At 39.4% G+C, this 23453-nt stretch overlaps 1 protein-coding gene and 1 long non-coding RNA gene across 2 annotated transcripts in view; one reads left to right on the top strand and one right to left on the bottom strand.

Annotated features, from left to right (window-relative positions):
- The window catches only part of LOC118350567 (uncharacterized), a 171443-nt gene that overhangs the window by 82482 nt on the left and 65508 nt on the right, over positions 1-23453 (top strand). The window lies entirely within an intron of this gene.
- The window catches only part of COL28A1 (collagen type XXVIII alpha 1 chain), a 162135-nt gene that overhangs the window by 57890 nt on the left and 80792 nt on the right, over positions 1-23453 (bottom strand). The window contains exons 22-26 of the mRNA XM_025471268.3: positions 20623-20691; positions 19916-19984; positions 16645-16713; positions 16462-16530; positions 3457-3525 (exon numbers count right to left, since the gene is read on the bottom strand). Of these exons, the coding sequence (XP_025327053.3) occupies positions 3457-3525; positions 16462-16530; positions 16645-16713; positions 19916-19984; positions 20623-20691 (345 nt within the window). The remainder of the gene's footprint in view (positions 1-3456; positions 3526-16461; positions 16531-16644; positions 16714-19915; positions 19985-20622; positions 20692-23453) is intronic.

Raw genomic sequence — 23453 nt, forward strand, 5'->3', positions numbered from 1 at the left:
ACTTCCTGTCTCTGTGTCACATTTTGATAATTCTTACAATATTTCAGGCTTTTTCATTATATTTATTATGTTGATATCTGATCAGTAATCTCTAATGTCACTATCATAATTGTTTTAGGGCACCCTGAACCACACCCGTATAAGACAACAAATGTAATCACAAATGTTGTATGCAATCTGATTGTTCCACCAACTGGGGTGTTTCCCTGTCTCTCACCCTCTCCTCAGGCCTCCCTACTTCCTACAACAATACTGAAATTAGACCAATTTAATAACCCTACAATGGCCTCTAAGTGTTCAAGTGAAATGGAGAGTCACACATCTCTCACTTTAAATTAAGAGCTAGGATCCCTGGGTGGCGCAGCGGTTTGGCGCCTGCCTTTGGCCCAGGGCGCGATCCTGGAGACCCGGGATCGAATCCCACATCAGGCTTCCGGTGCATGGAGCCTGCTTCTCCCTCTGCCTATGTCTCTGCCTCTCTCTTTCTCTCTCTGTGACTATCATAAATAAATAAAAAATTTAAAAAAAATAAATTAAGAGCTAGAAGTGATTAAACTTAGTGAGGAAGGTATGTCAAAAACCAAGGCAGGGATGCCTGGGTGGCTCAGCAGTTGAGCGTCTGCCTTCGGCTCAGGGCATGATCCCGGGGTCTGGGATAGAGTCCTGCATCAGGCTCCCTGTGAGGAGCCTACTTCTCCCTCTGCCTGTGTCTCTGCCTCTCTCTGTCTCTCATTAATAAATAAATAAAATCTTAAAAAAAAAAAAAAAAAAAAAAAAAGCCAGGACAGGCCAAAAGCTAGGCCTCTTACACTGAACAGTTAGCCAAGTTGCAAATGCAAAGGAAAAGCTCTCGAGGGAAATTAAAAGTGCCACTTCAGTGAATTGATGAAGCATAAGAAAGCAGAAGAGCCCTACTGCTGAGATGGAGAACATTTTAGTGCTCTGGGTAGCTCAAACCAGCCATAACATTCCCTTAAGCCAAAATCTAATCCAGAGCAAGCCCCTCACTCCCTTTGATCCTATGAAGGCTGAGAGAGGTGAGAAAGCTGCAGAAGCAGGCTTGAAGCCAGCAGGGTTTGGTGCATGGGGAAAGACATCCTCTCTTGTAACATAAAGGTGCATGGTGAAGCAGCAAGTGCTGATGGAGCTGTCAGAAGTTGTCCAGAAGATCTAGCTCAGAGAAAAAAGAAAGTGGCTATGCTAAACAACAGACTTTCAGCATAGATGAAACAACTCCATTTTGTAAGAAGATGCCACCTAGGACTTTCATAGCTGGAGAGGAAAAGTCAACGGCTGGCTTCAAAGCTTCAAAGAACAGGCTGACCCTCTTGTTCTAGGCTAATGGAGCTGAGGACTTTAAGTTGAAGCCAGTGCTCATTTACCATTTCAAAAATCCTGGGGCCCTTAAGAATTATGCCAAATTGACTTGGCTTATGTTCTATAAAGAGAACAACAAAGCCTGGATGATAGCACATCTGTTTATAACATGGTTTACCTAATATTTTAAATCTACTGTTGAGACTTATTGCTCAGAAAAAAAGGATTATTTTCAAAATATTGACAACGCACCCGGTCACCCAGAGCTCTGGGTGGAGAAGGAGGATGAGATTAAGTTGTTCTCATGTCTGTTAACACAGCGTCCATTCTGCAGCCCATGGGTCAAGGCTGGGCTGCCCTAAAGCATTCTTAATTAAGGTATATTCATTGGTTTATTTTAGACATAATGCTATTGCACCCTTAATAGACTAGAAATATAATAGTAACATAAATTTTATATGCACTGGGAAACCAAAAAATTCACTGGACTCTCTTTATTGTGGTATTTATGGTATTGTGGTAGGCTGGAACTGAACCTGCAACACCTCCAAGGTATGCCTGTAGGAATATATTGAGCCTCTAAGAAGTCCCACAATAGAGAAGTCCCCAAATTAACATTTGATGGAGTAAGCTTTGAGAAATGCTGGATTAATGTAAGCTACTGTATAAGTCTTTTTTTCTTTCCACTACAGAAAAAAAGCTTTATTTTTTTTCTAATTGTAAAAGGCACACCTGCTCATTGAAAAAATAAATTAGAAATAATGATGAAAATGAAGAAGAAAAAATAAGCCTCTCTTTCCACCACCCAGTGATAGCAATTACTAACATCTTGGGAGTATCTTTATCCACAGAAAATAATCTAGAAAGTTAAGAAATCATCTATTGACAGAATGAAGCTGATGGACTGAAAAGGATAAACTAAGAATCTTGCTAATTCTGGGATCCTCAGTAAAATCTTTGACTCATAGAGCCTTTCCCTTCCCTCTCTGCTAATGGGGCTCAATTCATTTCTGTGCATTTTGGTCATAAATTTGAATGTGTAACAGGTGCCTCATTGACACCCATTTTCCCTATGAACATGCCTAATACTTCTTTATTTTACTATTTTAACAAATCAGAGAATTATTTGTTGATCACATGAATCAACAATTAAGACAGGGCTTCTCAACCTCTGCACTATTGCCATTTTGAGCTGGATAATTCTTCATGAAGGCAGCTGTCCTGTGTCCTGTAGGATATTTAGCAGCATCCCTGGCCCCTCCCCAGTAGATGCCAGTAGAATTCCTTCCACTGTTGTGACACTCAAAAATGATTCCAGACATCCCCAAATGTCCCCCGGGGTAAACCAGGGGGATAAGATCTCCCTCATTGAAAAGCACTAGATTATAAGGATGAAAGGATGAGGGGCCCCTAGGTGTCTCAGTTGGTTAAGTGTCTGCCTTCGACTCAGGTAGTCCTGAGGTCTCAGGTAGTCCCAGGGTCCTGAGATCAAGCCCCACATGGGGCTCCCTACTCAGTGGGGAGTCTGCTTCTCCCTCTCCCTCTGCTTCTCTTCCCTGTCTGTGCTATCTCTATCATGCATTCTCTTTCTCAAATAAATGAATAAAATCTTTAAAAAAAAATGAAAGGATGAATAATCACCATATTGGAGATGACAAAAGAAAGAGAAATAGAAATGAGAGCAAAGGGAGCAGAGGAAGTTTCTCACACCTTCCATGGGACAATAAATCTAGACCTTGACATAAGGCCCCAACAGAGTAGACTCTACATATAGGACACAATCGATCTATTAGCGGGCATTCTGTTAAAAGGCCAACTGAGGCACCTCTGACCAAAGTAAAAATGTGCTCCTTAATGATGGCACAGCTGCTAAGAGACTAGAAATATTTTGAGCCTTTTGTAACCACTTTCTTAAGAGACACTTTCTAATTTCTACTGGGGAAGCAAAAAAAGTGGCTTTATAAACTTAAATGATCTACTTTACTGAAAGCTACATAATATGAGAAAATGAGGCTTTTCATCAACACTAAAGAAGAAATAAGCCAACACTAAAATAAACATTTGCTATGAAGTTAATGTTCACTTGGCTGGCACAAATGGTACCTGACCTTCACACAGAGCACAGACCTAAAGACTCACCTTTGGCCCTTGGGTTCCTATGCCCCGAGGCCCAGAGGGGCCTGGGGGGCCTCTGACACCAGGCTCTCCCTGAAAAGACACAGTGAATGACAAGTTACTGATTTAAAACAAACAGAAAAACTTTATGTTGTATATTTTATACAAAATGTCATATTTCATATTAAACATATTTTATACAGATTTTCATATATAAAAATATATTTTAGGGCAGCCCGGGTGGCTCAGCAGTTTAGCACTGCCCTCAGTCCAGGGTGTGATCCTGGAGACCCGGGATTGAGTCCCACGTCGGGATCAATGCATGGAGCCTGCTTCTCCCTCTGCCTGTGTCTCTGCCTCTCTCTCTCTGTCTGTGTCACTCATAAATAAATGGGTTAAATCTTTAAAAAAAAAAAATATATATATATATATATTTTTTTTTTAAAGCCCAAACCCTTGAATTTGACTAAGATATTAATTGAACCCCCTTCTCCCAAATCACTTTCTTATACTTGACAAAGGGAGTGTTATTCCCCTTTGTTTTCATTTCTTAGTGCCATTTGTGTCATCTTCCAGCCAACTGATACGGGTCCATTCCAAAGCAGTCGGGTCAGTTAACTTTTGACAATCTTAAAAGGTACTTTTTTCAGAACTCCCTTCTCTGGAATTTGGAAAAGTGCTGCCATTGTGAGTGGACGGAGAAAGAAGAGACAAGAATAAAAGAAACCATTGAAAGAGATAACCCCATTTTGAACTAGTTGCTCTTACTGCTTCATGCAACAAAGCTTATGCTACTTGGAGTTAAGGATGAACTTTGTGATATTTCTGCCCTAAAAGCAGTTGCCGCTGCAGGATAAGCTCTATAAAAGCTTTTCAGATTGCCCAAAGCCTTTTAGAACAGGCAACTAGCCCAGAAAAGTGGTAGGGGCTGATTAGGGTAGGCCAGCCCTTTCATTAGATCTACATGAGATGTGAATGATAGAAAGAAGCAGAGAAAAGAAAATCTCTTCATTAATCACCTTCTGTGTACCCAGAACTATGCTATGCATGTTCACATATCTTACTGGATGCAATTTAGTACTCAAGACAACCCTGTGTTATAGCGATGACTAACTTACCTAACGTCTCTGAACCTCAGTATGTTCATCAGATACATACGAAATCATACTTATATTTCCTGGTGATGACAGGAAGCAAGACAAAGAATGTGTCTCTCTCATAATGTCTAGCTGATACCCAGCTGAGTATTGGGAAGTATTAACCCCTCACCTCAGCTGGTTTGGGTTTTTTGTTTTTGTTTTTGCTTTAAGATTGATTGATTGATTTTAGAAAAAGAGAAAGCAGGAATGGGAGGGGCAGAGGGAGAGAGAATCTCAAGCAGATTCCATGCTGAGCACGGGGCCCAACATGGGGTTGGATCCCAGGACCCTCAGAGTATGACCTGAGCCAAAACCAAGAGTGGGACACTCAACCAACTGCCCCAATCCCAGCTGTTTTATTAAAGAGGAAACTAAAGTTAGCCTAAAGCATCACAGCTATTGGAAAGCAGGACTAGGAGAACATGGTGAAGGAGGTACCCTCCTAAGTTGCTAGTACAGCCACTTTGGAAAACAGGTTGGCAGTTTATTAAAATGTTCAACATTGGGGCACCTGGATGGCTCAGTGGTTGAGCATCTGCCTTTAGCTTAGGATCTGATTCCAGGGTCCCGGGATCAAGTCCCACATTGGGCTCCCCAAAGGGAGCCTGCTTCTCCCTCTGCATAGGTCTCTGCCTCTCTCTCTGTGTCTCTCATGAGTAAATAAATGAAATCTTAAAAAAAAAAAAAAAAAGTTCAACATCAATTTACTGTATGATCTAGTAATTTCACTCCTGTACCCAAAGGAAATGAAGACATATGTCCACATAAAGACTTAGATATGAATGCTCTTAGAATTATTCATAATATCTAAAAACTAGAAACAACCTAAATGCCCATCAATGATAAATGGATAGACAGAATGTGGTATATTCAGCAATAAAAAGTAACAAACCCGCAGTTACAAGCTACAACACAGATGAACCTCAAAAGCAGTATTCTCAATGAAAGAAGCCAGATCTAAGGGAGCACATATTGTCTGATTCCATTTCTATGAAATGTCCAGAAAAAGCAAATCTACGGAGACAGAAAGTAAATCCATGATTGCCTGGGACCAGGAATAGGAACTAGGATAGGATTAAGTGCAAACTGGCATAAGGGATTATAAAGGGTGAGGGAAGAAAATGTTCTAAAACTGATTTATGGTGAAGCCGTACAATTTTAAATTTCCTTTAAAAATCATTGAAATATATACTTGGAATGAGCGAGTTCTATAATACATTAAATATGCCTCAATAAAATTATAAAAGGAAAAACCAGAAAGAAACCAAAGCCAGACTTTGAAGCTAAATCTCCCAAGCTCGTTGCCCTAGGTCCTGTTTCATCTATGTTCTGTTAGGAGCTAAATAGCTTATAGATTGCAACAGTGCAAAAATCATGGATTATAAGAAATGACGAAATTATTTAGCAAAAACAGTTCATCCTTATTTAACTTGACTTTCCACTTTTAAATCCTAAAATACTTCTAGAGAAAACAAGGCCTTAAAAGAAAAGGAAAAGATTTAAACATTTTATTACTGACTTGATTCTTTTAATCCCTGTTTTCATAATTACCGTTTTCCTTGTGCTTACAGGCCACTTTTATGATTCTGGTCTCCTGTCTCCATCTCTTTCACATAGTACATGGTTCCTTTTGAGACCACAGGTACTAATTATCTAACACCTCTCCTCCTTCTGATTCCCAGCTTTGAGTGACCCCATGTTTCTCCCAGCTTAAATAATCACTCCTATCATCAAGAGCTCCAAGTAGAGAACACAGCTTGTCCTGTACCACATGCATTTCTGTTGTCTCTCCTTTCTTGAGTATCTGATATACCTTTAGAGGGAGTATCTGTAAGTTCACGGGGGAAGGGTCTCCAGCTATACCTGACTGATTCACACACTTGCTGCATTTTGACACCTTCCAGCAAAGCAGAACCAAGATAAACAGTTCAATACATTTTACCCAGAAGCATTGAATGTTTTTATCAAAAATAATTATCTCTTTGCCTGGTTACTTTGAACCCCACCCCAGATACAATGGTTCCCTCTCTTGTGTTTCTATTCACCTCTGCCCTTCTGTGGTGAGGTTGGAAGCACAGGGCTGCAACCCTGTGTGGTGCAATGGGGAGTACACAGGCCACCCAGAAAGCATGCTGCTAAGAAAAATAGAACCTATATGTGAGCAAGTCTCTAAATCTGACAACCAGAGGGTGTAGAAACATGTTAACATCATAAGATTAGCATCTACAGGACCCTCAAAGACAAGGAAAGCTCAAGGAAAAAACAAAGGATGACTAACCTTTGATAAAAAGAGATTTAAGAACCATCTCAATCGAAAGCAACGTGTGGATGTCATCTGGATCCCAATTCAGACAAACTAACTGTAACAAATTTGTAAGACAAGCTGGTCAGTTCGAACCCTAGATATTTGATGACACTAAGGGATTATTCATGTTTTCGAAGTTTGCTAATGATATCTCAGTTATGTTTTTATAAAGAGCCTTTATATTTGAGAGACAAATGCTAAACCTTTCTATGGGAGATGTCCGGGATTTGCTGTGGAGTAATGCAGTGGAACAGGGGGAAGAGGAGAATGGAACAAGATTGGCCACATACTGAAAATTGTTGAAGTGTGACAGGTAAATGGGAGTTCATTTTACTAGCCTTTCTACTTCTATCTATGCTTAATAATTTTCATAATACAATGTTCTTATTTTTTTAAGATCCACAAACAATATCCAATAAAAATCTCACCAATAAAAGTGAGGAAAGGTTACCATGATGTTCACCATTAATAAGGAGAAGAATACAAGATTTTAAAGATAGAAAGACGGACAAAGGATTAAAGCACACAGGTGGATTCAGTATCATTAGAACTTACATGTCTTTCATGCATTCTTGGTATGTCTCAAAAGTTACATGTCTTTTAAAAACTAAGAATATGGAGACAAGGTAGAAGATTTTTTTTATTGAGTAATATTTCTGTTAAGAAGGAATTCAATACAGTTCAATTCATGATATTTTTTAATGATAATTTTAGTTAAAACTTCCTTCTCAATTAGTGTTAATCATACTAATACACACACACACACACACACACACACACACACACACACAGAGAGAGACACCAGATGGGAAAGCAAATGGGAAAAACAGTTGAAATAAGTTGTGAGTGTACTTTAGGCTAGCCTTGTCCATGCTCATTATTGCTACTCATTCTCTCTCTTACTCAGTTTCCCTAACTCTCATCATGTAGAAGAGTCTGAAGGCTGAGTGCAGACCTTGTAGACATCGTATTGCCCTTTCTATTCTTGAACCATGGCCAATGAACTTTAATGGCATGATGCCCACATCATCTGTGGTGCAACAGTGTTTACCTCAAATAAACTCTCCATTCTTATCCATATAATTGTTGACATATAGCTCTGTTTTATCTATCCAAACAATTTTTGGTAATCTTTTCCCCTAGGTAAATATAATCTGACATATGCACTTATTTATCTGGGAGACACTAAACCAGTCTTAGCTTAACATATTCTGCAGATGTTACCGTTGGTCTATAACATAGTATTAGGGTTGTTCCTCGGTGTTTCTGTACCATACTTTTTAATAGATGGGAATATCAGGCACTTAATGAGCTATGTGAATCCACAGAGACAGTGTCTCTCTACTATGGTGCAGTCTTAAAAATGTATTATGTCTTATGTTCCACGGGCCATGTGCCCATAGAAGGCCACAACACCCACAACACCGAGTGGATACAAGAGGACCATGGTCCAGACTCACTTCACCACTTGACAGCACCCAGTCTGCCACAATGCAGCACCAGTGGTACCTAAGAAGTGCATTTACCATGACATTTTCAGACGTGTAGTTTGATTGTCAGGGATGACACGACAATCACAAATAAAAGGAATTCCGACAGGCACTTGCACAGCTGGACTTAGCTTCCCAGGCAGGCTCTGAGAGTTGTTGGAGCCTGCAGAGGGAGCCCTTGCATTAGGAGATAATAAACAGCCCTGACAGCAAATTCTAGAGTTGCCATTTTTTTTTTTACTATATCCATCAATTTCATAAGACCACATAGCCTAAGTCCTACCTCTACCCTCCACAAAATGAACAAACAAACAAACAAGCAAAACTGTTTAGATTGCCCAGAGTTTCCTTTTGGCCCACAAAAGGAATTCTAGACTTGAGATACTCCTTTCATTTTCACAGGAAATGGCCCCTTTAGAACAAACTACCAGCAGTACTTGTATATGTGAATTTAACAAATGATTCCCTGAAGGTTTTTACCTAGACCATAACCTTGCAGAGTGGTTGATTTCAACCCCTTTAAAATCATGCATAATCTTATGATGGTCCCAGTCATCATTCATTGATTAATATCACAAATTTAATTTTTTAAAAGATAGGAAAAGAAACCAAACACACTATCCCATTCATTCTTTTTTCTCATTGGTAAACCTTTGCTTTGGTTAATATTAAAATTATAATTAATAATAAAATAAACAATTAAGACTTATTAAATTTATTATATGGCAGGTACTTTTCATTCCTTGTCTTATCCTATCCTAGCAACATCAATTTACTTCATTTTATATGTAAGGCAACTAAGACTTCCAGATAGGATACATGATTTTTTTAAAACCATGTAGCCAGCAGCAATTCACACCCAGGTCTGACTCCAGAGTGCATCTACCATCCTGGTGTTGGCTGGAGCTAGATGCAAAATGCTAATGTATCCAGAGACTTTCTTCCAGCTATCATCTGATGCAAAGACCAGGTGTCTGTGGCTGTGAAAGTCCACTTCCTACATTCAATCACACTCTCAAGGATGCTCAAGAAAGAATCCTCATGACAAGATCCCTATGAGGCCCTTGCCACTAGCATAGTGCCCAGCTGTCTCAGGCTGGCCTCTCCATTTCTCTGTCATTGTCATGCTCAGTTTTGTGGTTTACTCCAATGTTTTATTTAGTCTCATCCCAGATCTTCTACCTATACCAATTCTTATGTTCTCTGTGTATCCATACTGCAATATACTTGATTTGGCAGAGTAACACCATCACGTGCCGTGATGACTACTACTACTTTAGACATTATTCCATTAACTTCTCACAATAAACCTTATGTTCTCTGTGTATCCATACTGCAATATACTTGATTTGGCAGAGTAACACCATCACATGCCGTGATGACTACTACTACTTTAGACATTATTCCATTAACTTCTCACAATAACCCTATGAGGTGGGTATCATTGTTCCACACCACAGATGAGGAGGCTAAGTCCCAGGGAGAGTCAGTAACTTGCTGAGGTCACACAGCTAGGAAGTAACAGAGGTCCAAGTGGAGCAGTGAAAAGGAAACAATCCAGTATACCTTTTGTGTTTTATGAGATTTAAGTATAGTGTTTGAGAAGATAGTGCTCTTAAAGACAAACAAAGCAGCCCAATTGGACTGTCTCCCTCCACCCCCACCACACCTGAAGACAAGGCTCTAATCACTGCTTCACCTTTGGTCTGTGCCAGTTAAGTCCCTGTCACTCTTTGAGAGAATGGTAGAAGCATGTTACAGTTGTTTTAAAAGGGACTTCATGCTTTCGTACTTGGGAAACAATGAAAAGCAAATTGAATTCACTTTGAAAAGAATTAGATCTTAAGAAATGTCCAAGGAATAGCATTCAAGAATCTACTAAATGATAAAACCAAGGAATGACTGAGTTTCAAAATAAGTTGTAAGTCAAAGCGATGATTAGCTTTAAATTTCAAGATATTTAAAATAATTTCCATTCTTCCAAATAATTTCTCTCCTAGAACTTTAATATTAACCTCAAAGCAGCAGTATCTCAAAGTCCATGGTAATTTAAAAACTTGATTTAGGAAAGGGTGGTGGGGATGACAAAACATGAGAGACTCCTAACTCTGGGAAACAAACAAAGGGTAATGGAAGGGGAGGTGGGCAGGGGGATGGATAACTGGGTGACAGGCACTGAGAAAGTCACTTGATGGGATGAGCACTGGGTGTTATACTATATATTGGCAAATCAAAAATAAAGGAAGGAAGGAAGGAAGGAAGGAAGGAAGGAAGGAAGGAAGGAAGGAAGGAAGGAAGGAAGGGGTGGTGGTGGGGAATAGGAGAGGAAGAGGGGGGAATTGGGGGAAGGGGAGGATTTGTCGATTGTTTCTTTTCTCAAAATCAACTAATCAAGATGAACAAAAGACTCCCCTGTGCCAAGGTGCCAAGAATTTCATTGGAAGGAGAGAGAATCTTTCTTATTTAGCTGCCTTAGGAATCTTAAAAGTAGAAATAATGATATTGTCCATAATGACAGAGAGAAGGGAAGTCTCTCTTATATTGATATTCAATATAATTTCCCACTGTGGGGGAGCTCCTCTAGTCCGAAAGGCTGAAAATAAAAAATGTGTTGATGGTGATTTGGGTGGCCAATGTTAAGAGGATTTAGAGTGTGTCTCCAGGGCTGAAGGGAGAGGAGGGAGGTACCACTGGGGAGAGAAATGCAGAGCTAGGAAAACAACAAGGAGAAATGAAAGCAGCCCTGAAGGTCACTAGACAGACGAGAATAGAGCTCTGATATTAAAGAACATGCATGGAACTAAATTGGGGAAATAACCTTGAAAAGTCACCCATTCAAGTTTTCCTGGTCTTGAATGTGACCTTTTCTGAAATCTAAAGGTCAAATTGCCTGGCATTTTAACTTGATATGGCTCTGGCTTTCATTAGTCCTGGTTTTGAGCTGATTGTCCTGCCTGTCACAATTTTGCAGTCATATTATGGGACATGGGTTTCTTCAACCCCAACTTGGAGTCGCAGACCCTTCACTGTTGGGTCTGTACCTGAGGCCAGCCCTCCTTGTCAGAGACTGTTCAAAATGGAGCTTCCTGTCCAGTCCATGTCCACCAGTGGAATCCACAAATTCCTACTACATCTCCGTGTGAATTGCTCCTCTGTTCCGCCACTGCCTGTCGGTGGTGTGCACATATGTGAGCCATCGCAGAGAACAGAGGGGCAATTCAAATGCTGGGAACATTTTTAGAATAATGATACTCGGTGGAATTTCACAGAACTTTGCATTTTAATTTATGACTATGGGCCATTTTTGTCAAGTAAAGCATGTATTTACAATATTCAAACATGTAAAGCTTTTGAAAAATGTTTAACTCTTTTGGGTTTGGGTTTATGTTTCTTGTTAATGTTTACATGATTTAAGTTTTGATGATGGGAAAGCTGGGATGGAAAGAGAAATACTCCCACTGTATGCTAAGCGAAGCCAAGATATTTGGAAGATAGACAGCTTTGAAGATGAAGCATCTGCAGAGCAGAGAGGGTCAGTCTCTCTGCTCTGATTTATTCATCCATTTCGTTTGCATTCATTCATCAATATTCATAGTCTCCCTCTTACACGTAAACACAATATAGTAACAACACTGTTTCTATTGTAAAGGTGTTCAGCCTTTCTGCTTCCTGATTTCCTTACCTATAAAATAAGGGAGTAGTTTATAATGCCTTGATATTCTGGAAATATTTAGGTAGTATATAATGTCCATTTACATAGTATACAACCATAATAGCAATGACCTAATGTGGGCTTTCTGCCCACAGATGTTATGCCAACCACTTGATGGCAAAGAGGTCCTTGAGGGCCCTACCAGGCAGGTTAGAGTCCCTCTGTGCAAGGACTGGGCCAAGCTCACTTGCTCCAAAGCTTTAGGGAAGAAATGGCTTCCTCTCTGGTGAACTAGCACACTGAAGGGGACTGAGAGAGGTGCATGATAGGATGCACCTGCCCTCATGGAACTCTGGAGAGCTACTCCTTGTATTTCTCCCCCAGATATGTCAGTGGGTCAGGCCCTGGTTGACACGCACCTCATGAGCTTTTGCAGGCGGAAATACAGGAGCAAAGAGTTAACTGGGCTTCTCAAAGGCAGATGAGGATCACATAACAATTGTCCCCAAATCACAAAGGGTCCTTTTCGTCTGTAGGAGTCTGGTGAAAAAGTGCAGGCAGCATCAAATAAGATCTTTGAGCTTGGCTTCCTCATCAGCAAACAAGTCTGGGTCCGGGAACCAGACACTAGATGAGTGCTTCCCACTTAGCAAAAAACCAAATTGTCAGTTTCTCTTCCAGCCATGTTTCAAAAGCAGATTTTAAAGATTTATTTATTTATTTATTTATTTATTTATTTATTATTTATTTATTTATGATAGAGAGAGAGAGAGAGAGAGAAAGAGAGGCAGAGACACAGGAGGAAGGAGAAGCAGGCTCCATGCAGGGAGCCCAACGTGGGACTTGATCCCGGGACTCCAGGATCGCGCCCTGGGCCAAAGGCAGGCGCTAAACCATCAAAAGCAGATTTTAAAGCTATATCTACTATCTACTTAAGTGTAGTTTTTACAAGAATTTTAGAAGTCTTTCAGAAGCCCTTGTCAAAATTTGGTTACAATTAGAGTAATTGCATATTCTATGCAATTGCATACTCTAACCACTGATGTTATTTGGAAATTCTTCCACTTGGAAAAAAGCCAGAGAGCACCACAAGGATGCAAGATGTCAGGGACTGCTTCTGATATGTTTTGAAACATAGAAGCTTTGATTCTAAAGTCTGTGTCATATGCTAAACACATGTGCCCTTAACTAAATAGCACAAAAACCTACCATAAATTGTCAACCTTAATGGTTTCCTCATTTCAAAACACATTGGTTTTGTAAGTTAATGCTCTAAGACCAATATTTTAAGGTGACTACACAGAGTTTAAATGAAAAACATATCAGATATATATGTCTATACAATTGCACACACATACACACACACACACTCCCACAGACTTACAATTTCTCTGTTATTTTAAGTCAGAATGAAAGGAGATGAATTTTGCATGCATTTGAGACCAGGGTTTTTGCTACCATTGACACCATTTTGAGGGTCTTACCTCCACTTTATCAAACCAGAAGGACAAAATTAGGTGGAATTAAACTTTTCCAAATATCTTTCTTTCTTCACTTGCATGTATGTGTTTCTAAAAGTTCTCTTTAGAGAAAGGCCACATAGAGACTTTAAGGCCTCTACTAAAGATGAGAGATGATATTGAAAGTTATTTAATAACTTTTTAGAATTTCCTTTATTTGCTTTTAGAATTTCCTTTATTTTCAAGTTTGTGATCTAAGATCTATTTCCAGGAAAATACATTTATTTTCCCAGCAACCACAGGAAGAGGTCAAAGAGAAAAAGAAAAGGCAGCTGAGAGCATGGTGAGGGGACAGGGAGACAGAGGCAGGTCCTGGCCAATATTTCCTCCTCCCCACAGCCAGGAATGAGCTGTCAGCTTCTGCCTCCACTCAGCCTCCTGTGTGGGCTAACAAAGATAATGAGTCTCACTTAGGACATATCTCTGGCAACATGTCGGTTGTTTAAAAAAGTAAAATAAGCAGCATAAAATTCTGAAGGAACACGCTTTTTCTTTACTTTTCCCCCCTAAAATACATACGATAGCAAAGACGAGGGACTTTCAGAGAAAACCAGTATACGGAATCATTTAATTCACATTTTAGTTTGTATGTTAAATAACCTGATGTGGTGGAAGACTTACAAGAAACAAATCTTACAATGTTCTCTGTATGTAAATGCCTGGCTTTTTTTTTTTTTTAAGATTTTTATTTATTTATTCATGAGAGACACAGAGAGAGAGAGGCAGAGACACAGGCAGAGGGAGAAGCAGGCTCCTCACAAGGAGCCTGATATGAGACTCATCCCAGGACCCTGGGATCATGCCCTGAGCCAAAGGCAGATGCTCAACCTCTGAGCCACCCAGGCATCCCGGTGCCTGGCTTTAGTATCATTGGTAAACATAAAACAGTAGCAGTGGAAACATAAATGATCATGTTTCCATTTTAATATAAATACATTCCATTATACGTTTAATATATTTTATTTCATACTGTATGTTAAATAAGTGTCTACTTTCCTAACTGAAAGAATATTTATGTAATCACAAAAGCTGTTACCAGAGCTCCACATTACACAGAAAACAAGGTTTACATACTGAAATGTCTTCCTAGTTTTACATTTTAACATTTTCAGATTACTATGCTTTAGAGAAAAAAAGAATACTTCACTACCCAAATTCAGCATGGCTTATTGACACTGTCAAGGTGTGTTAGAGGATTGGATTCAGCTCTGAGTCAGACCAAGCCAGAACCTTGATAAAAGTATCTCACGTATGCTATTGTGTACAGTTTGCACAGTAAACTTTCAGACACCCTTCCCCTGGGCTCTCATGATTACCCTAACAGAGAAAGGGAGGAGTCAAGGTGTCCTTCAATGACAAAATTTAGTGCCATCGCCTCTGAATTTTCATTCTACCTAGGAGAAGGCAAATAGGTACCTGCCCCCCCCATACAAAAGCATTGTCACTCCCACGTGCTAGGGCAAAGACCAAAAAATCAAAAAAGGAACTTGACATCGAGCAATTATAACATCTCTCCCCAATGACCCAGAAGCACTTGAAAAACTAAGTAGATATATTTCTAAGGACATATTTTCTCCCTAGGGTAATGTTGCTCATTCATTCAACATGTTACAAAGCTCCTATTGGGTGGCATGCCTACTTCTGGTGCCAGAAATTTAGCAGGGCACAAGCCAAAGAACCTGCCTTCAGGAAACCTAATACTCTCAGGAAATAGGCAGAACAGTAAATGAACAAGATGGTTTGAAAAAGTGATACATGCTAAAGAGGAAATACACAAAGGGATGTGATAGTGATGAGTGAGGGAAGAGAGGACTGTTCTTTGTTTAGGTGGTCAAGCTCAGGTTAGGTGAGATTTGAGCCATGTCCTTAAGAATAAGCCATTTTGACAGAGCCAAGACCCAGAAGCAGGAATGAAATGAAATAGGGCAGGCCAATGTAGCTTCCAGGCAGAAGGCAACAAAGGAGAAAGGGGGAAGGTGCTACAAACAGGTCATCAAGGGACTCACAGGCCACAGAAAGTGGTAGGCTCTTGTTCTAAGTGGAGAAAGAAGCCATCAGTGTTTTTTGAGAAGGAAAGGGATATGATCTAATTCATGCTTTTAAAAGATCACTCTTCCTGGCAGGTAGCAGAAGGGCCAAGGTAGAAGAAGAAGAAAGGTCAATGAAGGGTTTTGTTTTGTTTTTGTTTTTGTTTTTGTTTTTGTTTTTGTTTTGTTTTGTTTTTAATAGCCCAAGCAAGAGCTGATGGTGATTTGCCCTGGTGAAGCAGAAGGAGAAAAACAGCTAGAATCAAAATATATTTTGAAGAGAGAACTGACAAAATGTACCAAAAGACCAGACATGGAGGGAGAGGGAAGGGAAGGGGCAAGAATGATTCAGGTCTCCTGGCTTGAGCATGAGGTAGGTGGTGCCGTGTACAGGCTTAGGAGGTGACAATTTAAATTAAATTAAATCTTGGACCCTAGGTTAGAGATGTCTGGGAGACGTCTAAGAGAAGTAATATGGTAAGAAGCTGGATATAGACAACCAGAGCTTAGGGGGAAAGACAGAAACTTGAAAGGCGTAAGCACTTGAGTAGTGGATAAAGCTATGGGGCCAGATGAGAACACCCAGGGTAAGAGATGTCTAGAGGAGGGCAGAGGGCTCTGGACCAAACTCTGACTTTACAGAAAACAAAGCAGCAAAAGAACGTGAGAGTTGCTACCAGAGAAGCAGGAGAAAATGCACAAAGTTAATCTACATGTTCAAAGTAGTGCAAGTTCCCCCAGGAAGTCGATAGGTGAAGATAAATAACTATCAATTCTTTAGACACTACTACCCTCTATTACGTCTGATTAAAAAAAAAAAAAATCACCTTTACCAAAATCACTTTGGTAAGACATCCTTTTTAGAAGCTACTATGTAACCTACTTTAAAATCTTACCTTTGCTCCCGTGTCCCCCACTCCACGCAAACCCATTGGTCCGGGGGGTCCTGGTAGTCCCCGAGGTCCCTGAGATGACATAATAAGGGAGACAATGAGTGTCCTTGTCATGTGCAATGTTAAGAAGGAAAAAAAGAGAAGGAGGGAGGGAACGAAGGAAAGAACAACAATGTCCACACTTACAGCCACACCGGGGTAGCCATCACCTTTGAGTCCTGGAGCACCCATGGGTCCCCGAGGTCCTTGGGCCCCCTGTGTAAATTCAACACCAGATCATATCATAAGACTAAACTATGAAATACCTGGCAAAACGTCAGCACAATACCAATTCTATCTGGCAACGTGCAGTTGGTAAGTGCAGAGGAATGATTTGAAAAATTTGAGAAGGGAGTTCTATCACAGATGATAACTTGTTCTGAGTCTCTCTTTGTAAGTCTTACCCATTTGCATTTGGTGGGAAGCATGGGATGAATATAGGGAATATATGTGAACTGCTATAAAATCCTCAATAGGAAACACATTCATAGGAATTAAAAATGACTGATTACTGATATTTTAATTTTTAAAATTTAACTTTTTTGTATCATAAATTGTAGAGAAGTATAAAAATGAGAAATTTTAACATGCATAGTATGAGAAGAGAAGGAAAAAATACATAGCAAGATCTCAATTGTAAAATTTTGAATATCAAGTAAGATAACTATATGCTACCTACTGTTATGTTCCATTTGTTGTCCTCCCCAACAGGGCCGAAATTACACAGGGAATAAATAAGCCCAAATGAAAATTAAAAACAAATTAAATTCTGAGAAGTCACTTCTCAGAAGCACTTTATTGTGCTATTCCAACCATCTTTAAGGTTAAAGCTTTAAACATCCACATGGACACATCCCAAAGTAAGAAACCCATTTCTTTCCTTGCTTACACAAGAAACAGGCCAACAACAAAACAAAGCAGTAACAGCTCCCTGGTTAAGTTGAAAGGAAAAGAAAACTGGAATCAAAATTCACTTTCAATTTTTATTTCTAAGTTTCAAGCAGATTATCAGCAGCTGTTACTGTTTATCCTCTGGCACCCACACTGGGAGAAAAAAAATGTTAAAACATTTATAATTTACAACTAAACATTTTTTTTCCCTAGAGATCTTTGTCCTGCCTCCTGCAAAAATGTCAGTTACCTCATTACTTCTAATGTTAATAGAAAACATCAGGAGCAGGGATAAGGGATAAGGTTCTGTCTCAGATTTTCATTCTGGACCCCTCACAACACTTTTTTTTTTTTTTTAAGATTTTATTTATTTATTCATGAGGGACACACAAAGAGAAAGAGAGAGGCAGAGACACAGGCAGAGGGAGAAGCAGGCGCCATGTAGGGAGCCTGATGTAGGACTCGAACCTGGGACTCCAGGATCACGCCCTGAGCCAAAGGCAGGCGCTAAACTGCCAAGCCACCCAGGAATCCCCCCTCACAACACTTTTATAGGTAGAATTTTTGTCACTTGGCCTTGATGCACTGGATTCAAGAAAATGGCCTGTGAATGAGTTCTCTTTTAAGAGTCTCTCTCATTTGACAGGAATTAAGGCAGAAATCTTAATCTGGTATTTTGTAATGGGCTTTAGGGAAGGACCTGGGAGCTCCCTGAAGTCCTATGCAAAACTGAATTATGGGGACACCTGAGCGGCTCAGTGATTGAGCATCTGCCTTCAGCTGAGGGCGTGAATCCAAAGTCCTGGGATCAAATCCCACATCGGGTTCCCCGCAGAGAGTCTGCTCCTCCCTCTGCCTATGTCTTTGCCTTGCTCTCTGTGTCTCTCATGATTAAATACAGAAAAATCTTTAAAGAAAAAAACTGAATTACGTTTCAAAACTTCCATCGGACATTTCACCTTTCAAAAGCTTATAAACTAGTGCATTAGGGAAGGATGGCGGAAAGAGTATCATTAGAGGCCAAGGGATTAGAAAAGTGATAGAGTAAAGAGGTAAAGAACTTCAAATACATCACCCACAATGCCAAAAAGAATCAGTAAAAAAAAATGGGAGGGCAGAGAGGGCCTTCTAAATCGAGGCTGTACATTTAACTAGATTTTATTTCTACAGTAAAGAATAGTATAAGTAGAGAGAAGTAACTTTAAATCATGGAACTACGAATACGCAGATTCAGAATGTTATCAAACTATATGAAAATTGCCATCCAAACATTCTTGACCAAGGCCATATCTGCAGTTTTAACATTAGGAAATTTGCAATTTTCTCCTTGTGTCATACATAGCTTGGGTTGCCATGTGCCTCAGGGTCTGGGGAGTAGGAGGACTACCTTGTTCTGGTTTCCCCTGGACTTGCTCTGTTTCAGCTTGCAAATCCCTCAGTCTGGGAATCTTGTGTGTCCCCAAGTAAACCAGAAGATTGTCATTCTACCAAGGACACTGTTAAGTGATTAACAACAATGGAAGTCAGGATCCTCCCTTGACCTTCAGAAGGGGCACTCCAACTTAATAACAGTCTATAGTAGGTTGTGCATTATATTTCAGAGATGGTTCTAAGTTTTCTTTTTTGAAGCTTGAAAATCACTGATGTTAGTACTTGATCTCTTTTATCCAGAAGAGGCAATCTGATAGCACTAAAGCCAGTTTTGAAACCACATAAAAACATGCTACTAATTCAATAAAGTGCTGATTATGGAGCCCTGAAGCCTATTCTCATAAACAGGAATGGGATGTGTTTGTGACATTTGGAATGTTAAATTTTGCTGTGATGCTGGGTTTTTGTGAGGAGGGAAATGGTGCTTTGTTGCCATGGAAAATAGATATGATTACTTAAAGCTGTCATCTCCTATAATTATTTGCATTTTCATTTAAAATAACTCTGAAAGATGGAAAAACAAAGCAAAGCAATTTAATTCAGTAAAGCTTCCAAACATGAACTTCCTGGACAATGTTTTGTGAAACAGATACCTAGGCCATTAACATGTAAATGAAAGAAGTTAAAGGTCATATAATCTCTTATCACAGACATTACAAAAGGAGCATTTTCAAATAACTGTTTAGTCATCCAAAATCTAGTTCCTCCACATTTGTGAGAAATGAATTATCTGATGGCCTGATATTTACTCTATTATTTTTTAAAAATATTTTATTTCTTTGTTCATGAGAGACAGAGACAGAGAGGCAGAGACATAGGCAGAGGGAGAGGCAGGCTCCCTGTGGGGAGTGGTGTGGGACTCAATCCCAGAACCCTGGGATTAGGACCTGAGCCGAAGGCAAGACACTCAACCACTGAGCCACCCAGGTGCCCCTGATTGCTTGGTTTTTAAAAATGACAGTAGTGTACTTTTACATTCAAGTTCATCAATGTAAACTGTGAGTAGAACAATCTTGATTATCAATTTATTGTGCATTAAATCCCCCTTCCTTTCTCTCTTACAGAGAGGGAAAGAAAGAACATGAATAAAGCCTACCTTTGGTCCTCGAATAGCAATTCCAGGTTCTCCTTTAAATCCAGGCATCCCTGGTCCTCCTCTGTCTCCCTGCACATTTCAAATAATGTTCAGTTTCAGGTTTTAAATGGCAGGAGAAACCATAACAGCACAAAACACAAAAGAGATGGGCCAATTTACAGAGTTTAATTTATCAGTTTCAGATCTTAAGGTAGTAGCTTCTTCTAATATATTTGAGGGGTATTTCAAATCCGAAGCAAATAAAACCTGTCAGTAAAGACTATGACAGCTGTTTATAGAAAGGTCACTGAAATAGGTGGTGATCTAGGCTCAAATATTTAGACTATAAGAATGCCTGAGAACGCTCTTAAATCTGAGTGGATTTCTTTCTGCCAGACTTTCTGATTATGAATTCCACCAGATTCTTCTGAATAAATTTTACCTGCATTTGGGTCTAGGATTTGGTGGAGGTAGTTCATGAGGAAGTGACAGGTTCAAGGCCAGGAGCAAGAAATCTGTTTTCTAATCTTAAATCTTCTGCTAGCCTTTCCTAGCAGATGCAAAAGTTGAAACAGATAATAGCTTGGGTTCTTCTAAAACTAAAATTTTGGTTCACTGGTATCATGAATTTTTCTGTACTCTAACTGCCAAAGATCCAAATAATAAACAAACAGACAAACAAATAAATTCATTCATTCATTCATTCATTCACTCCCAAGAATGTATACCTTTGGCCCAGGTGGCCCCGGAATTGATGCTCCAGGCATCCCAAAAGGGCCCATGATTCCTGGTTCACCCTAAAAAAAAAAGAGCAAAATACTCATTACATTACAATCAAAGAAACAGTATATAGGAATTATATTAGGAAAAACATAGAAATGTATTTCCAGCTTTTTAAAATATTAAGTTTTAATATAATATTTTCACAGACCCTGTTTCACTGACCAATGTGAAAATATTTGAACATCTTTGCTAAACCACTACTAAAGTTTTTGATGATTAAGATTTCAGTGCCTTTAATAAATGCATTCAATTAGTTTCTGAATATTAGAAATTTTAATCTCTTGTGCATTCTTTTATTAGCTAATAAAAATTATACAATTCATGGTGCTTCTCTTTTGTATTGCATGCCAGGAAGCTCAGAGGGAAATGTTTGTTCAATTACAATAATTTTCTTTAGTATAAGTTCTTGGATACACTTGATAGGTAAATAATGTTCCTTCTAGCTTATAACTTTTTCCTTTGTTATTTTACTTTATGGCTGTGGCATATCAGTCTTCTATTATATCCTAGCTCACATTTTTCTTTTTTAGAAGTAGGGAGTTTATGGCAAAAACAATGGAATTTCAAACAAATTTTAAAACATGTCTTTTTTTTTTTTTTTGGTGTGTCACTATTGAATCTCAATAAAGACTCAAGCAATATCTCTGTCCCATCTGATTCTAGACCAGTGATTCTCAAATTATAGTGGAAAGAAATCATCAGAGAAATTTGGTAAAATACAGAGTCGGGTCTCAGCTCCAGAGATTTTTAACTCAATAGATCCTGAGGCTGGGCCCAGGATATGAGTTTCATGAGGCCCCTCTGGGAGTTCTGAGGTAGGCGATTACCTTACTTAAAGATTATGTAAAGCAATTGTCATTAAAAGAAGGTGCACATAGCCAACCAGGTGTTGAAAGTGACCCATTTGGGATACTAGAGGAACATATTAGGGCTTCATTATATACTTTTATCTCTTCTAAATGTTCAATTATTTATGTAAATTTCATAGCATATTAATTTGATAGTTTATGAGTAAAAACTACAATTAAAGAATAAACCTATATTGGAGTGTGGTCAAATTCGTTTTGACTAGTAGGGCTTTGTTATTGGTTTGGAAATTACTGATGTAGCACAAGGACAGGTGTGGCAAACTGTGACATTTGTGCCAAATATGGCCTGCTGCCAAGTTTCACATAGCCGTGGGCTAAAGATGGTTTTCATTTTTGTTTTGGTTTTTAAGTAGGCTCTGCACCCAATGTGAGGCTTGAACTCATGACCTCAAGATTAAGAGTCACATGCTCAGTTGCTCCACCAGCTGAGCCAGTCAGGCACCCTGAATGTAAAAAAAAATCACATTTTAAAATGATTGTTATATAATTGATTACATAATGTCCTCAATTTTGCCCTTGGCCACAAGGCCTGAAATATTTACTACTTGTGCCTTACCAAGAAATTTGCCTCTCCCTGCCTTAGAGACTGAGCCGTTCTCAGTGGTGGGAACTGCCCACTTGGCCCGCCAGTCTTCCTCCGGGAGGGACTCCATCAGATTCACCACTAATGACTCACCCTGGACCACATTCACCTTCACAGCTGAGGCCTCTCACTGGGCCCACCACCCAGTAGGACCCACAGGCTGAGCACACCAGCCAACCGAGGCCCAGATCATGCCAATACATATACGTGCCAGATCTTTGATTCTAAACCTATAAGGCAATGGTACATCACACAACCAGGATTCTGGCAATAGATAACCATCCTATTCAATCCAGTGGCAAAGGAATAAAACATCAACCTGTTAAAATTCTCACTTAAACCAGGGTAAGCAAAATTATGCTTCTACATTTCATCTATTCTACTCCTCTTTAAAAAAAAACACAATTATTTTTAAAATGTGAAATTATATGTGTAGGTAGTATGTAATTCTTTTAAGAGACTCTGTATTAAATTGTGATTATGCTTTAAAATAGGGCAGTTCTTCATCAAAAAATCTTTACTTAAAAACTTTACTTCAAAATACAGAAAAATAGTCTTTAAGGAAGACTAAGATACGAGGACTAACCATTGTTATTAATACTGATACAACACTTTTCCTTATATAGTGGCATTTCTCATCACATATTCCTTGAATTACCTGTCACATAGGACACTTATTTAAGAAATGCCAATTTCTAGGACCCACCTACTAAAATACCCCTGTCTGGGCATAGCGCCAAGAAACCAGGATCTGTCACAAGCTCCCAGGTGATACTGATGAACACTGAAACTTAAGGGACTTGTCTACAGAGGATGCTTTGTTTTCTCCCAGCTCTCATCTTGGCAGTACCGTGTTTGTTTGATTCTAGAATAGTATGGTCCTTCAACATACTCCTTGTCTCCTGACAATTAGCATCTTCCTAAAAGCCTGAACTCTCTTAGGTTTGCAATTTCTGTTTCCTGACACATCCAAATGACCTTAATATTCTCTCCTGCTAAGTCAGGACATGCAGCTGATTGCCTGTCTCACAGATTTCCCTTCCTTCATCCTCAGCACCTGGTCCTGGTCAGTTGATCAGGGCATCTATCCCTGACTTTTCATTACACAGTCTTGATTTTTCTCTCTCTCTGAATAGCTCCATGTACTAAGCACTTACTAAGTGCCAGGAACAGTGCTAAGTGCTTTATTAACTCTTCAGTCTTTTTTTTTTTTTTTTTTAACTATTTCAGTCTTCACAGCAATCCTGAGAAATAGATACTGTTATTGCTTCCTATCACTGAAGTGAGTGGCTCCAAAAGATTCTGGGTAGAACAGGATGAGAGT

Source organism: Canis lupus, chromosome 14 (assembly GCF_003254725.2).
Source record: "Canis lupus dingo isolate Sandy chromosome 14, ASM325472v2, whole genome shotgun sequence".
NCBI classification, from domain to species: domain Eukaryota; kingdom Metazoa; phylum Chordata; class Mammalia; order Carnivora; family Canidae; genus Canis; species Canis lupus.